This window comes from Anastrepha ludens, chromosome 2 (assembly GCF_028408465.1).
Source record: "Anastrepha ludens isolate Willacy chromosome 2, idAnaLude1.1, whole genome shotgun sequence".
Lineage (NCBI taxonomy): Eukaryota > Metazoa > Arthropoda > Insecta > Diptera > Tephritidae > Anastrepha > Anastrepha ludens.
Window position 1 is genome coordinate 172,929,327 of NC_071498.1, and position 27,904 is coordinate 172,957,230.

Sequence of the window (27,904 nt, forward strand, 5' to 3'; positions counted from 1 at the left end):
AATTTCATGCCTACGCATATTTTAACAACAAAACGACAGCGCAGACATCAACATCGTTAGCATCGTTACTTTTGATCGACGCGCTACCAGTAGCAACTAACAAACGTTGCATCGTGCGTGCTGCGTGTCCAGCTCACGAAATCATCGAATTTGAAATTCATTGGCGCCTGACACTTGGCAAAGTGGTTGTGCGCATGCGGATGTGCGTTAACAAATTGACAGATATTTAATTCATATAATAAATATTTATGTACCAGATAAATTAGTTGCTATGCATTTGGCAGCGCACTGAAATATCGAGTTTTCCATGCGATTTTATTTTTTTTTAATTGGAAATCAAGAAAAATATCGGAAGCATATTTAATGAGTCTTGACTTGTTGATTGAAATTTTAAATGATTGCAGTTTTTTTTTCAAATAGCTTTTAGGCGCCATGCAGGATGTAAAGGAAAAAATGTCTAACCATTTTGATTGACAGAAAATTAGTTTGGGTATAAATGCGTACATGAGCACACACAGCCAGCTGAAGTCTGTCATTTCAGTAGCATTTCATTAAGGCAGTTGATTGGAAATGTTTTTTGTTGCGTATGTTATTGTTGTAACCGAATAGTTTCACAACTTCAACTCGCGACTGTCTTTCGGTAGATCTTGGCCAGTGTTATCTTCTTATCGAACAAGTGAATTCCCTGCTCGCCCGTCTACTAGGACCATATATGGGTCGTCAATAAAAGCCGATCTTAGTTGGAATTTACATGAAGATAGAGGAAGGAACAATTTGCAACCAATTATGGGCCAAGGTTTGAGGGTTGGAAAAGAGCGTGCAAAAAAACAGGTTGCAGAGCGTTAATCAGCGTTTGAAATAGGCTTCAGTTGTTCATTGGATTTGCTTTGACTGAGAAAATTGAAAGCAGTGAAAGCAAAACAAAACCGCACGAAAACAGAAGCTGTGCTGCGAAGCATAGAGTTTGGCTGTGAGTAATAGTAAATACGAAAGGATATTTACAGGGTCCGGCACTCGAAGTGTAACCAACAGACCTCTCGCGCAGCTGATTCACGGCTATCAGCTGTCTGTTAGTTGGCTAAATGGCAGTCTATTGTTTAAAAGCGCGTGGAAGCATTTTGCCGAGAGTAAACGCGAAAAAAGAAAATCAGTAATGGATTTCAAACGTAATCGCGTTATATTTGGGTGAAAATTCACAACCAGCGATTAGTCGTGAGCTCGAGCACCTAAACGTAAATAAAGTTTTTGCTCATCGCTCCATTACTCCTTACAATGATACTAGTAGCATCACGAAACGTCATGGAGATGGTCATCGAAAGACTGCAACGTCACGTGAAATAATACAAAACATGAAGAAACGACTTGAGTGAAATCCCCGACGAAGTGCCAATCAAATGGCGAAAGAACTGAAAATATCTGAGTGTAGCAATCGCAATACTGAAAATTACCTCAAAGTCAAGTCTTACAAGATCCAAAAGGCGCATGAACTCGCACCAAGGCAGCAACAAGTCTCACTTGAGAGAGAGAAGGAGTTGCTTCGCTTGGCCGAAAGCGGTAAATTTCCGAATTTTGTGTTTTCTGAGGAGAAAATTTTTCAAATTGAGCTATTCGTAAACTCCCAAAACGATAGGCTTATTTGACCGACCGGTCACCCGAGAATTTGAAACATCGGTGTGCAACCAGAAGGCAGTACCCGTCACAGGTAATGATTCGGGCCGCTGCAACCGCAGATGGGCGCTATACATCGAGGCCCTGACGTCAAGATAAATGCGAAATACACAGTATGTTCAATAAATAACAGAACTTTTTATTTTAATCATGGAATACGTAGAGCTATCTATTAAACTTTGATCATATTGAAAAGGTACAAGCGTCAGCTTTCAACCGCAGCCAACTTCATGTAAATCGTTTGACAGGTTAAAAAGTTACGCGCCTTTTATTGACAGTATGTTTCGGGCTTGCGTCGTAAAAATACAATGGCGCAAAGAGCAAATATTAAATTCTGTGTTAAACTTGGTAAAACATTTAGTGAGACGTACGAATTGATGCAAAAAGTTTATGGTGATGATTGTTTAGCTCGTTCAAATGTATATAATTCGTTTAAACGATTTAAAAATGGTCGGGAAGATTTGAAAGATGATGAAAGACCTGGTTGTCCAGAAGCAAGTAATCGTGCTGAATTGGTGGAAAAATTCCGCGAAATCATTGCTGTTGACGGAAATTTCACTGTAAGAATGTTGGCTGAAGAATTAAATTCATCTACTGGTACTATTTCGAAAATTATAAGTGACGATTTGAGTAAAAGAAAGGTTTGTGCACGCTTTGTTCCACACCAATTAATTGAAGATAAAAAAATCGCTCGTGTAGAGCATTGTAAAGACATCATTTCAACAGCTGAAAACGATCCAGATTTTCTTGATTCGTTCATAACTGGTGACGAAACATGGTGCTTCAAATATGACCCTGAAACTAAGCGTCAATCTGCAGAATGGAAGAGGAAAGGGGAGCCAAAAGCAAAGAAATTGCGTTTTCAGAAGTCAAGAATAAAAACAATGTTGATCACGTTCTACGATTCCAAGGGTATTGTACACAAGGAATTTGTTGCAGAAGGTCGAACTATTAATGGAGAATACTATTTACCAGTTTTACATCGTTTGTGGTCAAGAATTGTTCGTGTAAGAGCTGAATATCCAGAGGGGAAATAGCTGTTTTTATTGCATGATAATGCACCACCTCACAAAACCAAAAATGTTCGGGAATTTTTGAATCAAAAACATATTTGTGTCATCGACCATCCACCGTATTCTCCTGATCTATCACCATGCGACTATTTTCTGTTCCCTAAATTGAAAACTGCCATGAAAGGTGCGTTTTATGATGATATTCCAGCCATTCAAGTAGCCGTGACACAGGTGTTAAAGAACATTCCCTTAGATGGCATAAAAAAGTCCATGCAGAAATTGGTTGATCGTTCTGAACGTTGTATCGAGTTAAATGGAGACTATTTTGAATAAAAAATAACTTTCCAACACAGTACGATACGTGTTTTATTCTACATCTGAAAAGTTATGTTATTTATTGAACATACTGTGTATTAACGGTAAAGTACTCTGGAGGTTGCTTTAAAACCGTGGGCAGACAAACATTTCGGTGGCAAACTATGGACATTTCAACAGAACTCAGCAACGTCTCACAAAGCTCGAGTGAACCAAGAATGGCTAAAAAACAACGTTGCGAACTTCATAAGGTCCACACAATGGCTCTCAAAATCACCAGACGCGAATCCGATGGATTATTCTCTTTGAGGCATTTTGGAGAGGAAGGCCCGAACTAAATGACTCACCAGTCTCGAGGCACTGGAAAAACCCATTGTCCGCGAGTGGGCCATATCGAGCAAAAGTAAATGGATTCATAATTTTGTATTATTTTCACACATTTTTTACTTTGAATTGGCCTTTTTAATTGGTTACACTGCGAGTGCCGGATCCTGTATGATTGACGTACGACGCCATTTACAAAAAGTATAAATCTTCCGATAGGGTGATTGATTATGCGCCACCTTGCACCTAAAATATTCTACAGTAACCTAAGCCCTTTTCCGATATGCAGCTTCTCAAATCCAATTTCCACTCAATTGAACCAGAAAAGCAAAATTCGCTTATTCGAAAAGGCATTCCAGCATAGCTGCTGTGCAAAATATCAAATTACAAACAACTGCTATTAATTGGATTTTAAATAAACAGTTAGCTTTCAAATCTTAAGCACTAAAACGAGATTTTTTGGCGAACGAAACAGCAGGAAAATTTTCGTGATAAGCAAAAACGACAAATGTTTTTCGCTCTAAGTAAGTGGTTAAGCGTATTTCCCACATTATTTGCATTTTTTTTGTAATTTATTTTTTTCTTGTAATTTATTTATTTCTTGTTGTAAGTTGTTGCATTGGTAGCAAATTATGCGTCAGATAGAAGTGCAAAACAGGCGAGAAAAAATAATAAATTAAATAAACAAAAAAAAAACACACACACACACACATAACAGTACCGGCACTGACAAGCAATTACACAAGTGAAACGTGTTTTTGTAGCGATTTCGGCAAATTGCTGTTATTTATTGACTTTGACGGCTTGAGATGCGTGCACGCATGCGCACGGCAGCAAGGAGCCTACGATAGAGCAGCAGCCAGTTGTTGTTTGTATTTTGCGGATTTTCATGCGTACACGCATTCAAATACATACACATAGTTATAACTAGTAAATAGATGGCGGTTTAACACGCTAAGCCACACCGCCGCCCAGACAGAGAGCAGGCGGCCGGCCGCAGCCTGCCTCTACATGACAGATTACTGGGTGTTAACTTTTGGAAAGTATTCCGCATTTGAACGAATTTATCATTTGCCTACAATTACTTACAACCACTTAATGAACAAAAAAAGCAGAAAAAAAACACTAAAACCAACAACAACACGGAAAAGAAGATGTAGAAATCTAACGCCGATTTGTGACACTTTCACTTAGGCGATTGATCCGGATTGGGCGTTAAGAAGGCGTTGCCTGCACTTTTTTTTTTTTTTGTTTTTTTGCTATTTAGCAATTTCGATAAGGAAGTGAAATTCATAAACTAAAGCAAAAGTGTTTAACATTGAACTCTAAACACTTCAATCAGATGCACTACATATTTGCCTGCACTCAAACGCTCTTGTTTTTCTTCCTCTTCTTGCTTTTATTTATTTTCTTATTTTATTATTTTCTTTTTTGTTTTTTTTTTTAGTTAACAAAGGGTTATTACGTTCTCAAGTGGCTTTTGGCGCTCATAAATCAACTGAATCAACGCGCAGTTTACGATGGTTCGAGGTTATCGCCGCTCGAGGGCTCTGCTACCACACGAAAAGGGGAAATGTAGAAAAAATATCCAATACAAAGATTTTATATATCACACAAGCAAATGACTCATGCATGAGTGTGTGTGCTTTTGTTGTAAGCAAGCACTGTCATTGTCAAGTCACATTTGTGCAAGAACGAGCTTTCTTCAAAGGACTTGCTGACAAGGCAAAGGCGCAAAATCGAAACATTGCTTCATAAAGCCAAACAAAACTGTATGCAATTTACTTACACATACGCATGTACGCATATATATATCACAGAAATAATCGAAGTTGACCGGCATGTTAGTAGTAATGGATTTCTTGGCTGGCGTCGTACGTTATGTTGACCTGGCTGACTGAAAGCCGCGGCGTCATACGTCAATCAGATTTGACACCTGCGAAGGAGACAGCAGCAATTTTTATAGAGATGAAACAATGGAGCGACGAGATGTTCCCACCCTTCACCGAGGAAGAGCTTAAAACCGCGGCAAGAAGCCTCAAAAGAAACAAAGCTCCACGCCCGGATGGCATCCCAGCTGAAGCTCTCAAACTTGTCGCTGAAAGCCGACCAGATGTGATGCTCGACGCTTACAATGCGTGCATTGCTCAAAGCATCAACCCTATGCTGTGGAAAATACAGAAACTTATGCTGACCAGTAAGGGTAAGGGTGATCCAGCGCAACCGTCAGCTTGGCGTCCGCTTTGCATGCTGGACAGCGCCGGGAAACTGCTTGAGAAAAACATACAGCGCAGACTTGCAGAGTCTATTGAGAGTGCAGGAGGATTGCCAGCAAGGCAATACGGTTTCCGACGCGAAAAATCAACCCTTGCCGCAATAGAAGAGGTAGTAAGCAGCGATCAACGCAGAAGCCACTAGCAGAAACGCATCGCCGTCCTAGCAACGCTTGATGTACGAAACGCCTTTAACAGCCTACGATGGATAGACATTATAAAGGCACTACGAGAAAGGTTTTGAATACCAGCATACCTGCTAAGGATTCTCCCGAGCTACCTGAGTGAGCGTGAATTGCTGTACGATACACCAGATGGTCAGAAAACTAAAGCGATAACGTCTAGCGCAGCTCAAGGATCTATTCTCGGCCCCGATCTCTGAAATCTGACCAACGATGAGATATTCAGCATAGAAATGCCAGAAGATACAAATCTAGTGAGATACGCGGACGATATAGTGGCGGTCATACCAGCGCGGGACACTGAGGACGCTAGAAGGAAGCTGAACCAAGTCATGTTAAGGACACAAATATGGCTTGAGGACCACCGCCTGGAACTCGCCAAACATAAGCCGAAGTCAGCCTTATGACACGAGGTCACATGCCACTCGAGGTCTGCATGCAAATAGACGGCACATCCTTAGTGACCCAAAAAGTACAATAGTAAAACACTTAGGTATTCAACTTGACTGCAGGCTTACTTTCTGGGCCCAGATATGGCATGCAGCTACCAAAGCAGCAAAGGTCACGGCTATGCTAAGTAGATTAATGGCAAACATCGGTGGGCCAACACAGAGCAAAAGAAAGCTAATTATGGCGGCCACAAACGCAATTCTCCTATACGGCAGTGAAATATGGGGAATTGTGCTAAACTGCAAAGCCAAGCGCAAAGCACTGGAGGCCGTGCAACGAACAGCGGCACTCAGAGTTGCCTCAGCCTACCGCACTGTCTTAGGCGCTGCAATTTTCGTGACCAGCGGGCAGATACCCATCGACCTCATGGTGCGGGAACGAATGGATGCGTGGGACTCCAAGAAGAAACACGTCATCACTAGCTTCTCAGAACGGAGATGCCAAACCATGCTGCGGTGGCAAAGCCGATGGGACACTGAACCGAGTGGCAGATGGACAGCGAAACTTATTCCATCAATTCACAAATGGGCGCAAAGGAACTTCGGAGAAGTGAACTACTTCTTAACTCAGTTCCTCTCGGGGCACGGATACTTCCGGTGCATATACTGCGAAGCGCTGAGCGATGACGCTGAACACACGTTTTTCAGTTGAAACAGATGGCTCGCGGAGAAAAAAATGCTCTGAGGGAGCAGATTGGCGACATCGGACCGAGCAAATTAATCAGCAAAATGTTCGAACGCAAGGACAGCTGGAACGCAGTAAAGAAATACATCGAGAACGTACTACAAAAAAAAAACAGATTGACCTCGACACCGTGCAACAAAGCAAAGCCGCACAGATAGAGGCACAAGAAGACGAGCCTATAGCATGAAAGCTGACTACAAATATGGTAGACCCAGACGTGGGTGATGGAATTGGTCCTTTATGGATGCCGTTCTGGGCCCTACCGAAGTAATATAGAAAGCAGTTCCGGGACGGGTGTCTTCCCAGAAGGAGAGGAGGGATCGTTTTAGTGGCCACATCACACGACGCAGTAGACGACGGTCGGTGTAAGTGCGAAGTCATTTTGAACGGGTTGGGTACGTAATGCTGTATGATACAATATTCTGTTTACAAAATGCTGTATACAAAATTCTGTATTTCCAAATTCTGTAAAAAATATTCTGTATTGCCGAAATGCTGTATTGACGAAATTCTGTATTGACGAAATTTTATATTGACAAAATTCTGTATTGACGAAATGCTGTAAGTAAATGATAAGAAATTCAACAAATTTTATAAAAAAGTGCACACTTTTTTTCTTCAGTTTCGATAGAATCCACCATATTTTTGCGTAGAACTCCTTTTTTCGTTGACTTTTGTCAACACAAAATTTTTTCAATACAAAATTTTGTTAATACAAAATTTCGTCAGTACAGAATTTCGTCAGTACAGAATTTCGTCAATACAAAATTTTGTCAATACAGAATTTTTTTAAGACAGTACATAATTTTGTTTTTACAGAATTTTGTAAATACAGAATTCTGTAAATACAGAATTTTGTCACTTCAGAATTTTGTTACGTTAATTTACAGTATTTCGTACGAAAAGAATTTTGATATACAGCATTTTGTAGGGATCCCATTTTGAACCCTACCTTACCCACCAAAAAATAAACAAAAAACAAAAATGGAGCGAGTAAAGGTCAAGATAAAGATTTCCGTCCATCCAGTTTTTTGCTAAAGGCACAAAATTCTCGCCAGTCAGGTAGAAATTTCAATACACAATAGAGCGTTCAGATAGGTGAATTAACCCTGCCTGCCATCTGTATTTTCGTTGGTAAAATTTCCTTTTTAAAATTTTCAAAGTAGCCTTTAAAATCGTGTTTTTGTACCTCCTTATGTTTTACAGGGTGATTAAACTAAATTTAAATTTACATTAATTCGGCTATAAATAAAACTGATATAAATATTTTGTTATTAATATATTTCCATAGGAAATATGCTGGATTTCATGTGAGTCATTTAAAAAATTTCATTGCGTGTCATTTTAAAAAATTATTCTCGAAAAAGTTCAAGTGATTTGCGGTTATGGAGCTATTTTATGTGTTGGTATATCAAGGGAAATCCAACGTAGAATCTCTCTTGCCAACAAGTGCTACTTTGGACTAAGTAGGCAACTGAGCAGTAAAGTCCTCTCTCGACGAACAAAACTAACACTCTACAAGACTCTCCTCATGCCCGTCCTAACGTATGGCGCAGAAGCGTGGACAATGTCAGCATCCGATGAAGCGACGCTTGGAGTGTTTGAGAGAAAGATTCTGCGTAAGATTTTTGGGCACTTGCACGTTGGCAACGGCGAATATCACAGGCGATGGAACGATGAGCTGTATGAGCTTTACGACGACATAGCGCAGCGAATAAAGATCTAGCGGCTACGCTGGCAGGGTCTTGTCGTCCGAATGGATACAAATGCTCCGGCCCTGAAAGTATTCGATGCGGTACCAGCTGGTGGTAGCAGAGGAAGAGGAAAGCCTCCTCTGCGTTGGAAAGATCAGAGAATGAAACGACTGGCGCGCTTTGTTAAACTCGACTAAAATCGCGTCGCGTAAGCGGTTATCGCGCCAATTAAGAAGAGAGAAGAGATATCAACGATTCAGGACTGGGAAGCCAACATTTTAACAAAAAGGAAGTGGAAAATGATATCGATTTGATTTCTATAGGACTTAAAAATTGGTTTGAATAGGAAATTTTAGTACTCAATAAATATTTGGCTGCCTAAAAACCGTTTTTCTATTATTTTTATTTTACCATCGGAAGATAATAAAGGGGTTTCCAATAAATGGTGTTAGTTTGAATAGAATAAAGATGATTAATGATTTTTTTATGGCCAGAATTGGATTGTAACGTTTTTTTTTCACCCAAGACTGCGCTACGTGCCACACAAGCAACACAACCATTGATATTTTACGGGAAAAGTTTCCGCACCGTGTTATCTCTCGAAGAGGTGATCACAGTTGGCCACCGAGATCTTGTGATTTAACCACCGCCACCTTGTGACTTTTTTCTTTGGGACCACGTGAAAGAGAAGGTCTACGCCAACAGCCCCGGGTCGATTCAAGACCTCAAAGATGGGATTCGTGAGGCTATCGAGGACATAGGGCAGCCACTTTGCAATTCGGTTATGGAAAATTTCATGAAAAGGATATTGTCCTGTAAGTGTGGATGTGATGGTCATTTGCCTGATGTTATTTTCCACTATTAACAGCATACCTTCCTCTTTATAATGAAATAAACATCCGATCATTTGTATTAAAATATATCATTTTTCTTTGAATATCAAAATAACACCTCTTTTTGGAAAACCCTTTACATATGTATTTATTTTAAAATTTTTTTTATATTTTTTTTTTTAATTTTTTTTTTAATTTATTTTTAATTTTTTAATTTTTTTTTTTTTTTTAATTTTTTTATTTTTTTTTTAATTTTTTAATTTTTTTTATATATTTTTTTATATTTTTAATTTTTTTATTTTTTTGTAAAGCAGTCAAATATTTCAGATGTAGTAAACTAACTGTTTTCTGTTTAGCATATAAATGCAGTTTTTCCTCTTCTTCTTTTTTTTGTAAAAAAAACCCAAAAACACAATTCAAATTTATTTTATTCCACTTTTCCGCTCCCTGATAGTAGGTCAACTTATTGCATCAACTGCAAGCACTTAATAGATAAATTTTGTGACACCCAATGAAACCCAATAAAAGCGATAATTGATCTACGATCGCTTGCACAATTCCATAGTTACTGATTGTGATCTCAAAATACATACATAAATATGTATCACTTATGCATGCATCCAGTATAGGCATATGTATATGTGTATATGTACCAATTTACACAATTGCAATTGTAACAAATTCAACTTCAAAATAACTGTAACCTTATTTGTAGTGTAATTATCATATAAGAGCACGTAAACAAAAATATTGGAGAGCAACTATAAAAACAATTCAAGTAGTTCGATTTACCAACAAATGAATGTATGCATGCATGTACAGTTGTACTCGTATGCAGGTATGTTGGTGTTAATGTGCGCCTGAGTGTGCTTGTTTATCAAAGAGAAGGAAGAGCAAGCACTTAATTTCATACACGTAATGAGAAATTATTTAGCAATAAAAACAACAAGCATTGAACAAATTGCTTATCACTCAATTGAAGGTGCAATTGCACTTACAACAAAGAAGCAAAGAAATACTTGTAATGTAAGTGAAAAAAAAAACAATTTAAATTTAAAGATATAAGAAATTGAAGAAATAAAAAATTATCGCTAACGAGATTTACGTAATGTAATAGGTACAAATGACAAATGCAGCAACAACACATCGCAAATTTACCACAAGTGAATTATATATCAAGTAGACTGACTGTCTATCGATCACCTTGCATGACATTCGTTTATCCAATTGAAAGGAAAGAATTTCTGTTTATTTATTTTCAACGACATTTTATTGTTTTTAAGCTATGTATATACTAAGCATGTATGTATGTATGTATATAATTGCTATCAATAGTCATACGCAACTACATACTATAATAGGATTAAATTTAGGTATACATATTTATAGTGAAAATTTTTTTTGTAATTTTTTTCGTTTTTTTTTGCATCTAAAAAAAACATGATTGGCAATAATTTGTGTATATATAATATAACGTTATGCATAGACATTAGGGTGGGCCAATATGTATGGAACGATTTTTCGCGACTTCGTTCCTGGCCGTTACGCATTCTACATGAAATTCTAAGAAAAACACCACAGAATATAGCGCTAAAGTCAATTTCGAGCGCCTGAAAATTTTGAGAGAAACTAACTTGAATAATTGCGAAAAGTGAGAGGGAGTTGCAATGCAGATGGAAAGTACAAAAAATACACTTCCTATTGCAAATAAACACATAATAATTTATTGTAAATGCAAAAAAAAGATTAATGATTAGCAACATTTTTTTTTTTTAATTAATTAAATAAATAAATAAATACCATATTCAAAAATTATATGTAATTTGCTTGGTAGCGCCATTACGGGCTTCATTAAATAAAAAATAGATATCAAAAATAAATTCTGCGTATCAAAAAATTTCCAAATACAAGTTTGTATTAAAAAAAAAAAAAAAACATTTTCGATACAATGAACATTATTCTTCATATTAACTGCGTTCATTAAAGGCAGCTGCTTTAAAATTTGGGGATCTTGTGAATTTGACTTTAGTGGACTTAGCTCTGGCGGACTTTTTTTCTTAGCTCTCGCAGACTTTTTTTCTTACCTCTAGTGGCCTTTTTTTCTAAGAATTTCAAGTAGATTCCGAATCTGCTAAAAAATGGTGTTGGTAAATAAAAATCACCCACCCTAATGCGCATATTTGGGTAAGTGCATAGTAGTTTGGACTATGAAACAGTTATTTCATTTGAAGAAAAATAATTAATTTGCTAAAATAAGTGAACATAGTGAAACTGCAAATCAAACTAACTAAACGTAATTAATCGAAAACGATTACAATTAGCTCATAATTATACAATAATTGGTAACAGAAATATTTCAGCACGAGTGTAGCCTTATAAGCGCCTCCGACCCGCTATGTAGTAAATGCTAGCGTAAATTTTTCTAAATTAGGGAGTGAACCTTCCATAAAATACAATTTGTTTGGGATATTCCCAATAGGTCTCATAACCATATCGAACATTGTTGAGTGCAGCAGCGCAAGTGTCTAATAAAAAAAAAACATTCAATAATAGTGTTGCATACTTTTATGATGTGTGATGAAAAAAAAGGATTTCTACTGTAGTGGAACAGCTTAAAAATCGCCTAGTGGCTTGAATGCTGTTATTTCATATGCGAATAATGCATATTTCTTTCAGAGACTGTCTGCAAAGTTCGGAAAATGTACACTGGTTATTTTGAGGTGGATATTCTAGCGCTTGGAATTAAATTTGATTCGGCTGTAGTTAAAAAATTAATTTGAAATGATTTTTTTTTTAATTTCTGACACATCTGAAATTTGAGGGATATTATTTTAGCTTGGAATTTATTTAATTCCGCTAAAATTAAAAAAAAAAACATATTTTTCTATGCCTTCTATCTCTGACATATTTGACACATCTTAGCTGTTAAAATGAGAAAAAAATCGCTATATGAGCCATCCTTTAATTATCTGTAGACTTTTTACAAAACAACTTAATTCCGATTTAGCTGGTTTTGCTTTTGAATCAATTAATCTAAGTCTTTCATAAAAAAATTTAACACTTTTGATTAATTTTGGATTCTTAAACCACAGAAATGTTTAATTAATAAACTAAAAATCGCTTTGAGGCTTGACAATTAAAAAGTGTTAAGTCGACTTAAGTTGTTTTGCCAAAATCTCAGCTGTCAAAATTAAAAAAAAATCGCTATACGAACCACCTTGTGCATATCTGTAGACTTTTTAAAAAACAACTTAATTCCAGTTTAACTGGTTTTGCTTTTGAATGAATGAATCTGGATTTTTCATAGAAATATTTAACAGTTTTAATTATTTTTCTTACACTGGATTCTTACGAAACAGAAATGTTTAATTAATAAACCAAATATTGCTTTAAAGCGCTGCAATTTGAGGCTTCAGAGCTAAAAGTTTTAAGCCGACTTAAGTTGTTTTGCCAAAATTCCACAAATGCAGTTTGTTTTTAAACCAAAAAAGTCGGATTGGAACTGTAAACTTTTTATTTGAATATTCTCAACATTCACCTCCTAAAAGTATGCTACAATCTAGCCTGATTTCAAAAAATTTTATTGACAGCTTGACGGCTAAAAAGTGTTAAGTCCACTTAAGTTGTTTTGTCAAAATACCACAAATGCGGTTTGCTGATAAGCCAAAAAAGTCAGATTGTAACTGTAAACTTTTTATTTGAATATCAGTAACATTCACCCCTAAAAGTATGCAACAAAATAACCTGATTTCAACCAATCTTCTTGACAGCTAAAAAGTGTAAGTCGACTTAAGTTGTTTTATGAAAATTCCACAAATGCAGTTTGCTGATAAACCAAAAAAGTCAGATTGTAACTGTAAACTTTTTATTTGAATATCCTCAACATTCACCTCCTGAAAGTATGCCACAAAACAGCCCGATTTCAACAAATTTCCTGAATCTACTTATTCTGTAATTAAAAGTTAGGATGTTCGCCTCGCCTGCGAAAATTTCCTAGCCTGGTCTCACTTTACTTTACTAACTTGTTCGTACTTTCTTTTACTAACTGGTTCTTCCTTTCGTTAAACCATCTTTCCTCTACGGAAAATTTTCGCCAACAAACAATAATTTTTTTTTAATCTAAAAATTCATGAAATGTTCTTCTTCTTCTTCTTAACTTCTTCTTAACCTCCTCTTATTCCTATTCGCGCTCTATGAGGACGCGCAGTCTCGTGACTGGTAGAACAATATGTAACCCGTCTCTGAAGACTTTTGTATATCCGATGTTAGCCCATAGAAGTCCTCAATGGTTGATGCTTCAATTTTGTCCACCATATCGTCGTCGAACAACAGCCAAAGTCCATGACTCTTAACAATGCTAATATAGTGTCCACGATTCGGTCCCGATCCACAGTGTATTACCACGGCCATTAGATCGTACAGCCGATCTGGATTGACTGCATCGTCGGAGGTGTTGAATAGTCGCAGCTCAAGCGGGAATACGACGCGGTGCGACACTTTGATGTGCCGATTGAATTGTTCCATATACTTGAAACGTTTCAGATGCAGCGCCAATATCATTGGCAACTTCTTGACACGCATACGCTTCTGCGCCTCCTGATAGCTGCAACAGTTGTCGCATTTGAATTTGTTGTCGGAACAAAGTGTCTCGGTGTTGCTGAAGCAACGCAAGCAATGCGTTATGGAGGTGTTCTGATCGACATCGACTTGTAGATCAAAGAAATTCTCATCCTTGCTACTGACCGTTTCGCAATTCAGGCAACGCGTCTCGGACGTCAATATACCCTGAAAAATTTCATGCACCCAAGTGGGTTCGGTGTTGGCGGCATTCGCTTGGGTCGGTGTCGAAGCATTGTCGCTGATCCCAATGCCGACGCCCACACCATTCAGCGAACCCGACGAATTGGTGCAAGTGCCGTTGGACGTTGAATTCGAGGCAGTTGTCGATGTGCTAGTGGACGAAGAAGATTTGCTGGCAGTGGAGGTGCCGCCAACGCCGCCGGCGCTGCCACCATTTATATTGTTGCCATTCTTGGTGGCATGTCGTTCGGCCAAAATGATCTCATTGATATGGTTGATGAGGAAATTGAGGAACTCATGCGCATCCTGCTGCATATAATTGTCGAATTCTTCTTTCTCCTTGCGCAAACGTGCAATGAACTTCTTTGGCGCAATCGAACCGACCTTTTTCTTTTGCGTGGCGATATTGTAGAATAGATCGGCCAGACAAGAGAGCAACGTCTCTTTCGGTCGCTTGTTCTTCGCCTTGTATTCGAGCACTTTTTCTCGGAAGGGTTTGCAAAAGTAGAGCGCCTGCAGCACAGAGTTGCTGTAGCAGGTGTTGCCGAAGTTGACCAAACCAAAGTAATGTTCGTTGGGTGGAAACAAGTCCGAGCCGATCTCGCGCTCCAGCTGCGATACATTGGCACCCATTGCGTGGTGAGCTTGCGTGCGCGCTCGATCCGAAAGTGACAGCAATAGGCTCTAAATGGCTAATTGGGGACTCTCGTTTTTTCTTTCTTTCTTTCTTTCGTTCTTTCTCGCTTTGTTTTCAGTTAAAATGCACTAACACGTACGAAAGCACCATCACCATCACCACCACCAACAATATTAATTATCACATTTATGAGCGTTTCTGTGTGTGCGTGTGACTCTAGACTATTTGTTATATTTTGTTTGCATACATTTAGGCGCGCAGACTTACAATACAATTTGCTCGTCTGAAAATATACAAAATTTTGAAGAGGGGATACACGTCAGTATGCAATATTTTCGGTTTTTTTTTTGTAATTTTTTTTGTTTAATATAAAACACAAACAATATTCTAGCGCATAAACAACTAATTAGTTTAGTGAAAGAAATTCAAAAATAAAAATAACGAAAGCGATTAAGTAACGAACAAACGAACAAATAAACGCAAGGAAAATGCAAAAACAAACAAGAATGTAGTGGGAAATGTTATGAAATTAAAACAAAAAAAAATGATTATAAAACCCTTAAATGTAAGCAAATCAAGTCTGGTGTGCTGCAAAAATATCTAACGGTATGTAGATGTACGTAAAATATATTTGTCCCTCTCCTCTCTGTGAATATGGACTAAAACATAAACCTTTTAACGCAGCAGAAAAATAATTATAAATGAAAATACGTTATTATCCCCTCTCCAAAATGTTTACGCGTCTCTTTTTTCTTCACCAACATTTCAACAATTACACTTTGGCAAATACAATAAAAATTTATTTCAGTTTATTTATAGTAATTTTGTTATAGAAATATTTATATATTTGGAACAATTTATATGCATGTACGTATGTTTTCAAAAATAAGGAGAAGGAAGAATAAGTTTGAATAGTTTGTATGTTTTTAACAAAGAGTTGATGTATGTAAATGTGCCTGTCTGTATGTACACTTGAGCTCAGATAATTAAGACACTTTTTCTTTTTTTAAAAAATTCGCAATTTGTTGCATGCCAAATTTGTATCGCTCATATTTCATAAAAATACAATTTATGGCATCACAAAAACCTGGTAAGTCAAAGTTCCAAACTTTGTACAAAATTCACAAAAATTCAACAAATCTAATCAGCCTTCTTCAAGCTGAAAAAAATTTGGTACCCCAATGTTGTATCTCGAAACACCAAAATATGTCCTTCTGTACGGCTCAGACACTAACGCGATCTGCAATAATTGGCTTGTTTTTATTAACAAATGTCTGCGCATAGGTAGGTAGGTAGGCTGGGTGGCTGTCGCAACTGCACACTTAGACCTTTCGCAGGTCCATTGTGATACCACTGGAGCTTATCCTTACCCTATGGGTTACTTTCCAAACCATCCGGTAGCTTTAATAAACGAGCAAAGCTTCGTTAGTTTGAGATGCGCTATGTCCGCTACATCAGTTAAAAATGCCATATAAAGAGTGCGCAGCCGCCTCATAGCTAAGCTTTCACACTCACATAAAAGGTGTCTCACTGTTTCCTCTTCTTCTGTATTAAAACTGCTTCTACAGAAATCTAAGTACGGGAGTCCTAATCTTCTAGCGTGGCTGCCTATTAAACAATGATCAGTTAATACCCCTATAATTTTTCAATAGCTTCTCTGTTAAATCTTAGCAGGATCTTCGATCGACCGCTGTTCCATTTCGGACATGTCTGTCTGCTTAGTTCGCATGTTGAGCGGTTTTGCCAATTTGTACTTACCTTTTTGATGGTTTCCCTATCTATAAGTAGCTTACAAGTGGCTATAGGCATAGGTATCAGCGTTTTATCCGGTTGGAGATCCGAGTGTTATACCGGTTCGAGTAAGTTCATCTGCCTTGTACTTCCCAACTGTATTCCTGTGGCCTGGCACCCAAATAAGGTGTATTTTGTAACAATTAGATACGTCATTTAGAAGTTTAAAACATTCTATGACTGTTTTTGAAGAGTGTGTTTTAGATTCTTGCCGCTTGACTATCCGAGTATATGAAGACTTCATTTGTGGATAATACCCTGGTTTTTATTGACTTCTTTTATGGCAGTGGCTTCTGCCTGAAATACACTGCAATGATCTGGTAGGCGAAATGATAGGCTAACTCCGAGTTTATCGGAGTAAACCCCCCACCTACTCTGTTGTCTAGTTTTGAGCCATCTGTATAGATGTTTATATCATTTTTCTTAACAATATGCCCGCTATCCCATTCCTCTTAGGAAATAAATACTGTGACGAAGGATTTATTTAAGTTGATATCCTTGGTTTTACAGAAATCCGAAGACCGATTTTTCTTAATATGAGAGCTGCTTTAGCAGCTGTTTGCTTACCGAATTGCTCTATTGTCTGCGCATAATCTGCCGAGTTTTCTGGCCAAACACCAGTTCAAATAAAGGCCTCTACGTGGTCACAAACAAAAAACGATGCCCATCAACTCAGAAATCAAAAGGAGAAAATGGAGCTGGATTGGCCATACGCTTCACAAAGACAACACCGACATTGCGCAAGTGGCGTTCGAGTAGAATTCACAAGGGAAAAGAGTGTGTGGTCGACCAGAGATGATGTGGGAGCGAACGGTGCGTACTGAAAGCGAGCGTTTTGGTTACTGTAGTCAAATAAGGAGTTCTTCATATGACGGAAGACATTAGAAAAGGCTAGTCTCCGCCCTATGCCCTGACTCAGAGCGGAACATTTTTCAATTTGTACTCGTAAATGTAAATACTGTAAATGTATTACTCTGTATTGCTCCAAGGAGTAAATAATAATAAAAAAATGTCATCAAAATTTTCAACTTTTTAATCAGAAATTTTAGTAAATTTCCGGATGTGTAGCTTTATAGTTCATTCAATTTGTGTCCACTGAAGTGCGAGTTTGAAGCCGCTCAAAAAGCGCGTTAATTTTTAACAATTTTTTTAGAAGATATGTTGAGCATTTATGGGACTCTGGGGGCACTTCTTTTGAAACACGGATTAAATTTTTTTTTTTTATTTCTTGATAGCTTATGCCGTCAAAAATTTACAATAAATTGATTTAAACAAGGGTTGCTACACAAATTTTGAGATATGGCTCACTCAACAAACACATGGCACTTCTCAACAAACAAGAAATTTCAAAATTTGCGTAGTATGAAAAATGTCATCTTCAGATATTTTACTAAAAACCCAATTGATTTTTCTCTATCCGGCATTGAAAATTTGCACACTGGATGGTAAAAGGTTGTTGGCAACGAGGATGATTAGATAATTTACTAAAACGAATTTTTTGAATTTACTGTAAAAAACGGCATTATTTTCCGGTGCCCCCAATACTTTATTAGTATAGGCCAACGAGTTGGCATACCCAACAATCCTTTTTGGACATTTCAAGGATATTTTACGCTATACAGATTTCGTCATAAAGTCTAGTTCCGCTTGCGCTCAACACTGAGAACGGCAACATTGAATTCATTTTTAATTCAGAAAATTTATAAACCAGCGATTCAGCCACACCACAAACAGTGGCGTTTTCTGTATGCAAGGGACCATCATTGGCTCCGTAGCGGTTAAGCTCACTTCAAACACAACAATTTTTCATTTTCACACAGCCATTAAGGCAATAAAATGATTTCATGGCAAAACCTTCATTCTTTCCAAATGAAATTTTTATTTCCGCCATAGTTTATATATTCTTTATTGATTTACACACATACACATGTATGTGTGTGTGTGTGTGTGTGTATTTATTTATTTCACATGTGTGCATTGCCAATTGGCCCTGCCGAAATATGCAAAGTCACACACTGCAGCATGCATTTTTCCCTATGTACATATGTATGTATGTATGTATGTATGCATGCATGTATGTATGGATTTGAAGAGTGCAAAGCTCAAATAAAACATTATTTGTTATTAACTATGGCGCAAAAACGTTAGCACTTAATTTTGTGTTGCAATTAAACAATTATGTGTTGTGAATGAGTGTGTGTGCGTGTGCATGTACGTTTTTTTGTATTCACTGAAAAAAAAATTTCATAAATCCGCCATAGTCAAGTGGGTTTGTGCTTAACTAGCATTCGATAAATTCCGATTTCAGTACACACAGATATTCACATTTTTTCCGATAGTCAAGCTGCGATCAAGGCTCTGGCGACGCTATGGTGCAGATCCAAACTAGTCAACTCCTGTAAGGAGCAAATCAAATCTCTTAGGTGTGAAGGGAACATCTGATTTGGATTCCAGGACATAGAAACATTGAGAGAAATGAAATTGCTGATGTGCTTGCCAGGAAGGGGTCGCAGAAGTATCCCACCCGATCATCGGCATCCCCCTGTCCACCGTTGTTAAAGGAGGAATTGCATAACTATTTCTCAGAAAAGCGCAGAACAGATGGATCTTCATTTCTTCTTGTGCTATTTCCAAAACCCTTTGGCTGCAGTATAACTATTTCTCAGAAAAGCGCAGAACAGATGGATCTTCATTTCTTCTTGTGCTATTTCCAAAACCCTTTGGCTGCAGTAGGCAATACATGTACGACGCAGAAAGTTCTAAGAACTCCATGCCATTCCATTTCCAAACTCAGAGCTGTGTTTTCCGATTACTGGGCCAACGGCACACATGCGGAAAAGCTAGATTTACTATTTAACCCCATTGCAGAAGCTGTAGGGACCTTTCAGAGAAGGTGACTGTTGAATACTTTGCCTGTAAATGCCTGCTAAACCCAGCTAAACGGTTAAGGTCACTGGGCCCGTTGGAGGTCTCAAAATGGTATAAAAAGGGCCCTTTGGGTCTACTTGGAGAGTGCCAAGTTCGTGCTTCAATCATTTCACCTCCCTACCTATCCACACTAGTCAAGAAGCAGCAGAAAATGATAGAAAATGCGTTTTCTAGAAACGGTAGCTCCTCCATTTCTGGTAATATGGACGTTGAAGATGAGGTACACTTTGATAGGTCAATCGTTGAATACCATCATGTCGATAAAATCATGGAAATCGTGGAGTCGGATGAGCATGAAAGCTCATCCTTCCTCCTTTGGTATTCAGAAAGTGAAGATTAGACAGAAACCATTTGTCCAAGACTAGTTTCAAGAAGCTCGGTGTATGGCTGCCACACTCATTGACACATACGAATCTTTTGCTGAAATGTAACGAAGATAACCCATTTTTGGAACAAATAATAATGGCTATGAAAAATTAATCACATACGAGAACAAATTGCGCCCATACAAATGGCCGAGAAGGTTTTTCTATGTGTTTGGTGGCATCGGAAAGGACTCATCCGTTATGAACTACTCCCACCAGACCAAACATTCATAGCGGAGCTCTACTGTCAACAATTGACAAGATTGAAGCTGCGATCGAGCAAAAGCGGCTTGAACAATCGGCGAATAGATTGTCGAAATAAAACGCAAAAAATGCTCTAAATTTTTTACTTGACCTAGTCAGGCGCATTTAAGACACCCAAAACATGCATACTCGTTTAATGGCATACCCAAATACAGTATGCGAGAAAAATATCACCTCAACCAGATGAGACTAGTTGACTATATGAAATTTTTTTTAAGTACCATAATTTTTTGAAAAAATTTTTTTTATAATTAACTTTTTTTATTAAATTATTAATTAAAAAAATTAGAAAAATTGAGTAAAATTAGGAAAAAATTTCAAACTTTTTAACAGAATTAAGAAAAAAAAATGGCAATTTTATAACCAATTCAATCTTTTTAAGCAGTCTTTTTTTTAAGTGATTTTTTTGATTAAAGTTTTTTTAAGTATTTTTTTTAAGTCATTTTTCTCAAATTAATTTTTTTGAAGTAATTTCTTTTTTTTAAATTAATTTTTTTATAGTAATTTTTTTTTTTTTGAAGTTATTTTAATTAATTCATTTTTCTTTTAATTACAATATTATTGTTTTTTTTTCGAGTCATTATTTTTTTATAAAAGTATATAAAATCAAATTTCAAACTTCATGAAAAAATTAGAAAAATTGGGTAAATTTAAGAAAAAATGTCAAACTTTTTAATGAGAATTATGAAAAAATGGGAATTTTATAGCCAATTAAATTTTTTTAAGTAATTTTTTTAAAGTAAGTTTTTTTTAAGTAATATTTTTAAGAAAGAATTTCAATTTTTTTAATCAGAATTAATAAAAAAAATGGCAATTTTATAGCCAATTCAATTTTTTAAATTATTTTCTTTTTTACTTAATTTTTTTAACTAATTTTTTTAAGTATTTTTTTACGTAGTTTCTTTTTATTAATTTTTTTAAGTAATTGTTTTTTTAATTAATTTTTTTTATTTTTATTATTATTATTTTTTTTAAGTCATTATTTTTTTATAAAAGTATAGCTCAGTATATAACAAAAAACCATATAAAACCAGATTTTAATATTCATAAAAAAGTTGTTAAAAGTAAAAATTTCAAACTTTTTAATCAGAATTACGAAAAAAATGGCATATAGCCAATTCAGTTAAGTATTTTTAAAGTATATTTAAAAAATAACGTTCTTCAGTCAATTTTTTTAAATTAATTAGTAATTATTAGTAATTTTTTTTTTTAAATAATTTTTTTATATTTTTTTAAGGCATGTTTTTATAAAAGTATAACTCATTTTATAACAAAAACCACAAGGGGAAAATAGACAGCACTGTCAGCTGGAAAAATTATCAAAAATCAACGAGAACGAGAGAGAATGTAATGAACCATTAAAATGTGTACTCAATTTTTGTTTCTTAGTTCTAATTAAAAAGTTTGAAATATTGATGAAAATTTGTCGAATTTTTATGAATTTTATACAAAGTTTGAAACATGGATTAACACAGTATTCATTATCGAAAACACTATATACACTTATAAATAAACCCTACACAACCCTTATAAAAAAATTATTTAAATTAAAGAAATACATAGTCAAAACTCGTTAAAATATGGAGGTGTCATATTTTTTTCGCGAACTGTAGTTATATACAGCATATATGTATGTAAATGCACTACGAATAATATTAAAACAAGTTTTTTTGTTAATTTAATGAGCACAATTTTTATGCGAATCTTCGATCAGAATTCTGATAATCCATGGCCAAGTTTAGTGTACAGAACTCGTGCCTGCTGATTGCACTTTGCTTGAGCCATCCAACCTTCAGAACTCCATTCATTAATAATCAGCAGCGGCCACAGTCATCCGGATGCCAGTGCAACTCACAGAATGAGTGCATAATTATTTATATTTTCAGTTTTATGTTGGTTACTGCTCAGCCAGTTATTAAGAATTTTAATGTTTTTTTTTTCTTTCATTTTTTGCCAAACCTTTGTTAAATCATCTAAACATTCGGTTTTTTTGTTTCAGTTGATTTGCTAATATTTGCTAATGCAAATGAACAAAAGGAGAAGCAAACTTATATTTTCATGTCTTAACAAAATATTTGTGCAAATGTGCAATGCTAACAAATAACGCCACCAGATTGAATTGGGTTTATTTCTGGATCTTACTGGCCAGTATAGAAATAGAACTTGCAAGCGCAGCAGCCAGTCACTAGCGACGAAACGCGTAATTGAAAAACATGTTCCAGCGCGGATGAGTAGAATTAGTGAAGACGTTCTAGTGCCAAGAGTAAAAGTGAGCTTAGTCAAAGTAAAAACCAATACAAAAAAGAATCTATTTAAAAAAAGTGTATAAGAATTATAATTTTTGCTAAGAGAAAAATGTCATCAGTCGCTGTGAGTGCATGCAGAGAAAAAAAATTTTGTTTTTCATTTCTCAACTTCACTCTTATTTCAGAAGCACCTCGAACTACTACTCATTTCCTTAATTTTATGCGCCATTATTCAGTGTGTAACTGTCAACGCTGATACAAAAGTGCTCAACGTACTCAGGTGATTTCGGTTTGGTGTTAAAAAATAAATGAATTAAATTCTATTTGCTATAAATATAATTTAAAGAAAAAAATTACTTTATCACACGCAGCTTAAATCAACCAGGATACAATAGCCGCGATGAGGTCATCTCACTCGAAAATGCAGGCACCGTTAATGAGGAATTGGTCTTCAAAGGTAACCGCACCACTGAATTTGGTCCTGCCAACAAATTTGGGCTAATCTTTATGGAGACAACCGAGTACATCGCTGATAACAATGGTTACCGTGTGCATTACCGCATCGTCGCACTTCCGCTGGCACAGACAAGATTGAGCGCGGGTGTATTACAGTCAGCGGCCGGTTAGAATATTAAGTAATAGCACATTTCGATGTTTTAAAGAGAGAAGTATCCGGTTTTAGATAAATTAATTCTTTTTAAAATAAAATATTTTTTTTTAGTTCTTTATTAAAGTAATTTGACAACAAAGAAAAAACCAAAAACAACTTCAACAAGCGCAAATAAAATGTGAGGTACAGTGGTTTTGTTGTTGCATTGCGTTTCTTAATTAATTGACGGCAAGTATGCTCAAAGTTGTATTCGCGAATTTCTTAAGCCACTCAAAGTAAGGTGCTGAGAATTTCGCGGTTTTAGGATAACAGATTAACATATAACAAACCCTAAGAGATAACAGCAGAGTTAACAGTATTAAGAAGGATACCAGATAACAGCCCTTAAGAGAAAAAGAGAGAACAGCAGAGCTAAGGGGGCGTCCATAAATTACGTGAGGTGTTTTTTCAATTTTTTGAACCTCCCTCCCCCCCTGGTGAGATGTCGTGAGATTTTATTCAACCCCCTCCCCCATCCCCCTATCTCACGTGAGATTTTTCCAAATGTGGGTTTCTTATGTAAACGCGTTGGATTGTTATTGTAAAAAGAAAAAAAATTTGCTTCGTGCTTTTATTTACGACTAGTTAAGACTAGTAATCAATATGGCTGAGAGTTATAAGTGTAATAAAAATTTAACAATAGAAGACTTAAATCGTAACTACTGCGATTAAAAAAAGAATACATATATACTCTAATTCAGTCCATGGAGAATCATGCGCGGTTTCAAGAGAGACTATTGGGACCAACATGTCCACATGATTTTCAGTAAAATCATGTGCTCCTTCAACTTCGTTCTAATCTAGCCACTCTAAGCCGTTGACGCTTGCGCACAGTAACTCATTATCTCGTCTTGTGACAATCCGTGAGGGTCGCACTTTGCGGAACATACGCGCTTGTTTAGCTGGTGCAATGTGAGCTGCTCTCCTGTGCTCTGCAGCTCTTGTGATAGATGCGAAGTAAATGCCGCATGTACTGCAGTATATTTTCTCTAAATCATCACGTATACTTGGGCAATAGAGATCAATAGGCGTGCTGATGAAGGCATTCAGCGGTTGAATCGGTATGCGTATTAGAAATGGAGCAAATGATTTTCCGTCATGTTCTTTAAAGTCCGGAATTGTCAAACGTCAACCTGAGTGATAGGGCGTTCGGCTCATAGTGGCGCGAAAACAACCGACGGGCTACACTGTACCGCAAATTCAGATTAAATTGAGCTATTTGGTATAAAACAAATATGGTGGTTTGACAGTAGTAATGTATAACGTCGAAGTATGAATGAAATTATTTTCTTTCGAACGAATTAGTGAATGATCTTAATTATACTACGATTACGCTTGAGATTAAATCTTAAGCATGTACAATTTTTTTGTTTCAATCAGAAAAAAAATTGCGTGATATTTGCCGAGACCCCCCCTCTCTCCAACGTAAGATTAGATGAGATTTGACTCGACCCCCTCCCCCCCTTAAACATCTCACGTAATTTATGGACGCCCCCTTAACAGAATACACCTTTACATGATTGAACATTTTTAACTTGTTAATTTCGTTTAGAGGGTGGTACAAAAAGTGTGTAGGAAGAAAAACAAAAAGTTTTTTTTATAATTTTTTTATTTTTTATGTTTTTTGTATTTATTTATTATTATTTTTTTTTTTTTTGGTTTTCTTTATTATTATTTTTTTTTGTGTATTTATTTATTATTATAATTTTTTTTTTTTGTATTTATGTATTATTATTCTTTTGTTTTTTGTATTTCTTTATTTATATTTTGTTATTATTTATTTATTATTATTTATATTGTTTTTCTTTTTATTTTTTTATTTTTCTCTATTTTTTTTAATTTTTTTCTGTTTTTTTATTTATTTTTGTATTTATTTATTATTATTATTATTTTTGTTTTTTGTATTTATTTATTATTATTTTATTTTTATATTTATTTATTATTTATATTTTTGTTTTTTTTTTATATTCATTTATTATTATTATTTTTTTTTCTATTTATTTATTTACATTTTTTTATTAATTTTTTGTTTTGTAATAAGATATGGGGTGATAGAACAAGTATCATTCTAGAAAATTAAAACAAATTGTGTTGCCACCCACACATTTACACATAAAAACGCATCTTTAAAAAGAATGCACCAGAATTTTCTGACTGATCTGTCAAACATTTTTGTTGACAACCATTTGAAACAGACGCCTAAGAAGAATTGCGCAAAAATAGGCAACGAATGAAATCAGCATTTTTTATATAATATTTTTTGCCCCAAAAAGACTTCCCGCTGGCCAAATAAAACTTGAAAAATACATATATTCCCACTATTGATAATCGGGTGGCACCATCCCATCACTGGTTTGCTCAATTTCGGTGCAGTCGTGCAAAGAATCTTCTGTTTTGCTTCACAGGGGATTTCGATTTCCAATGTCCTTATTTTCATTTTGACGATTTTTAGTTTTGTATTTTTTGGTTTTAATTTTCGTTTCATTTGAAATTCAGGTATATCGCTTCGTTTCTAACAGAGATATCACTTATTATACATTTTTTATATGGTGCGAGGGCATGCTCATCCCCCCATTTTGCCCATTTTCAAAAATATATTATATAATATTAAAATATATAAATTTTTGTTCGAGTTATCGTACACATCGGAGCTCTGTATACTTGCGGTACAAAAGTGGGAGTCGAACGAAGTTTCGCGGACTTGAGCGAAAAAGCTGAAATTGCAAATATTACATTTGTGCAAGAATTTGCAAAAATTGATATCAGCAATGAAATTTTCGGACACAAAATTATTAAAAACTACATTTTTCGAAAGAAGTATTTAAGTAATATAATCCATAAATCATCAAAAATATGTCGGCCAGGAAGGTTATGCCGACGGCTTTTTCGGGTATACGCGCAGCGTCATTTACTTCGATTGCCTACAGATATTAAGTAGAACTGTTGGATGGATTCGAGGCCTACAAATTTGAAGCAAAACCGAACGGATTTGGGGAGGAAAAAAGTTTTTTTCTGGCACAAAAGCATGCAATGGCAAATTACAAATTCAGTATAAAATCCAAATTTAGCCTTTCTCGGATGTTAATTGTTTCATAATATGAAGAAGTTTGAGTGTGGTAGGAAATTTTAGTCGGATTAAGAAGTCCTCAGCTGCGTGGGACATCACAGAAGCGCTGAGTTACACTCATCTCTCCACCTTCAAAAAAAATTCAAAGTCTGCCGTCAATTAATCTGGCTGAGACAAATTTTGTAGTTAAATCCTTAGTCAGATTGGACAAGTCCAAGCACTCAGTCAGTAGACCATTGTACTAGGAAAGAAAAAAAGTCAATGGTAAAACGGATAAATTAGTTTGAGGTTACTCTTCCACAAATCTCTTGGATTCATTTATGAATTTTAAGAGATCCGGAAGAGGAAGAGTATGAACTTTGTCCATACTCTGTATATCACAGCCAAATATCCTAAGTCTGATTCTGGAAGTGTCGTCATTCTCAAGACAAGATAGGCAATTCGTTCTGTCTGCGACCCCATACGCTGACCACAGACGTTGTGCCCTGTGATTACACCCACCAGTACTTTCAGGTCCTTTCTGTTGAGTTTTAGGAGGAAGGTCGCTGTTTTCCTGTTTGGTTCTTTCACAAGGCACTTGGCTACTCTGCACGAGTTCAACTCAGACCAACAATTTCTGTGGGTAGACCTCATGAAGTCGTCAATCCATAGTTCAATCGATGAGAAATTGACACCTGGAAAGGGTTCAGGGCCTAGTGGCATACTTGCAGAGCCTTCATTTGCCAATTTATCAGCTAACTCCTTCCCTTTAATACCACAATGTACAGGCACCCAAATAAGACTAACTTTGTTGTGTTTTGCATTACTGTTCAGCTTTGTCTTGCATTAACCGACTACCTTCGAAGAGCAGCGTGGGTTAGCAAGGGCTTTGAGCGCAGCTTGACTGTCACTACAAATTCCAATACTGTTGCCCCGCCACTTTTTCTCAATTAGCCAGTACGCCACATTCTAGATGGCATAGACTTCTGTAAGGAAACCGTGGCCATATGTCCTCTGGGTGCCCCCCTACAAGGGAATAAACGAAAACGGAGCGGCAGATGAGATTCCCAAACAAAAGAACTAATGCGCCTCCAAAACACTTATACAATGAAATAAACGAGCGGAAAGACTGGTTACAGCAAGATGAAACGGTTTAGTCACCAACAAAACTACGAAGGTTATTTCAACGTTGTCCTGGACTGCCAAAAACTTGATTTATCTGGTGAGGGTACTGTCAATTAGGAAAGCTGCATGACATCTCAAAAGTAGAGCTGAAATTCGCGAAGACCATTGATATACTAAATTTTGCCTACTTCAAATCATAAAGAATCGAACTCCATCTGGTATCACCAGAGACCAGCCGGTTCATGTGTGATTTCAAACGAGCCAGATTAACCTAACATGAACTAAGAGGCACTCGACCCATTAAAGACCTCTGTAAATGCTATTTTTTTGTATTCCGACATTGTCAAAAAATTTGAGAAATATTAGACAAGGTGTATCGAGTAAATAAAATATTTGCTTACTGCTCATCCCCCCAACTGTATACACAAATTTGTATTACAAGAAAATGTTAAGCTAGAACAATTACGACTGCGACGCTTTTGTAACATTTAACCAGTTTTCGGACACAATTAATCTTAATATGAATGGAAATATAATCATTATTTCAGTTAATTTCAAACTTGCCCTTGAATGCTGTAATTTATACACGAGTACATACAAACCTACACAAATTGAGA

At 36.2% G+C, this 27,904-nt stretch overlaps 2 protein-coding genes across 3 annotated transcripts in view; one reads left to right on the forward strand and one right to left on the reverse strand.

Moving 5' to 3' along the window:
* Nucleotides 1-11,357: 11,357 nt before the first annotated feature.
* LOC128855867 (ubiquitin carboxyl-terminal hydrolase 46) overlaps nt 11,358-27,904 on the reverse strand; it is a 66,962-nt gene continuing 50,415 nt past the window's right edge. Inside the window, exon 3 of the mRNA XM_054091083.1 lies at nt 11,358-15,156. Coding sequence (XP_053947058.1) covers nt 13,628-14,869 — 1,242 coding nt within the window. The 5' untranslated portion in view covers nt 14,870-15,156 and the 3' untranslated portion in view covers nt 11,358-13,627. The remainder of the gene's footprint in view (nt 15,157-27,904) is intronic.
* LOC128855871 (uncharacterized) lies at nt 22,379-23,268 on the forward strand. 2 transcript variants are annotated; one of them, XM_054091087.1, is made up of 3 exons: nt 22,379-22,591; nt 22,653-22,747; nt 22,839-23,268. In XM_054091087.1, the coding sequence occupies exons 1-3, from the start codon at nt 22,577-22,579 to the stop codon at nt 23,092-23,094; spliced, it is 366 nt and encodes a 121-aa protein (XP_053947062.1). In that variant the 5' UTR covers nt 22,379-22,576; the 3' UTR covers nt 23,095-23,268. The 2 variants fall into 2 exon arrangements, with proteins under 2 accessions (XP_053947062.1, XP_053947063.1); XM_054091088.1 differs by having other exon boundaries at nt 22,656-22,747.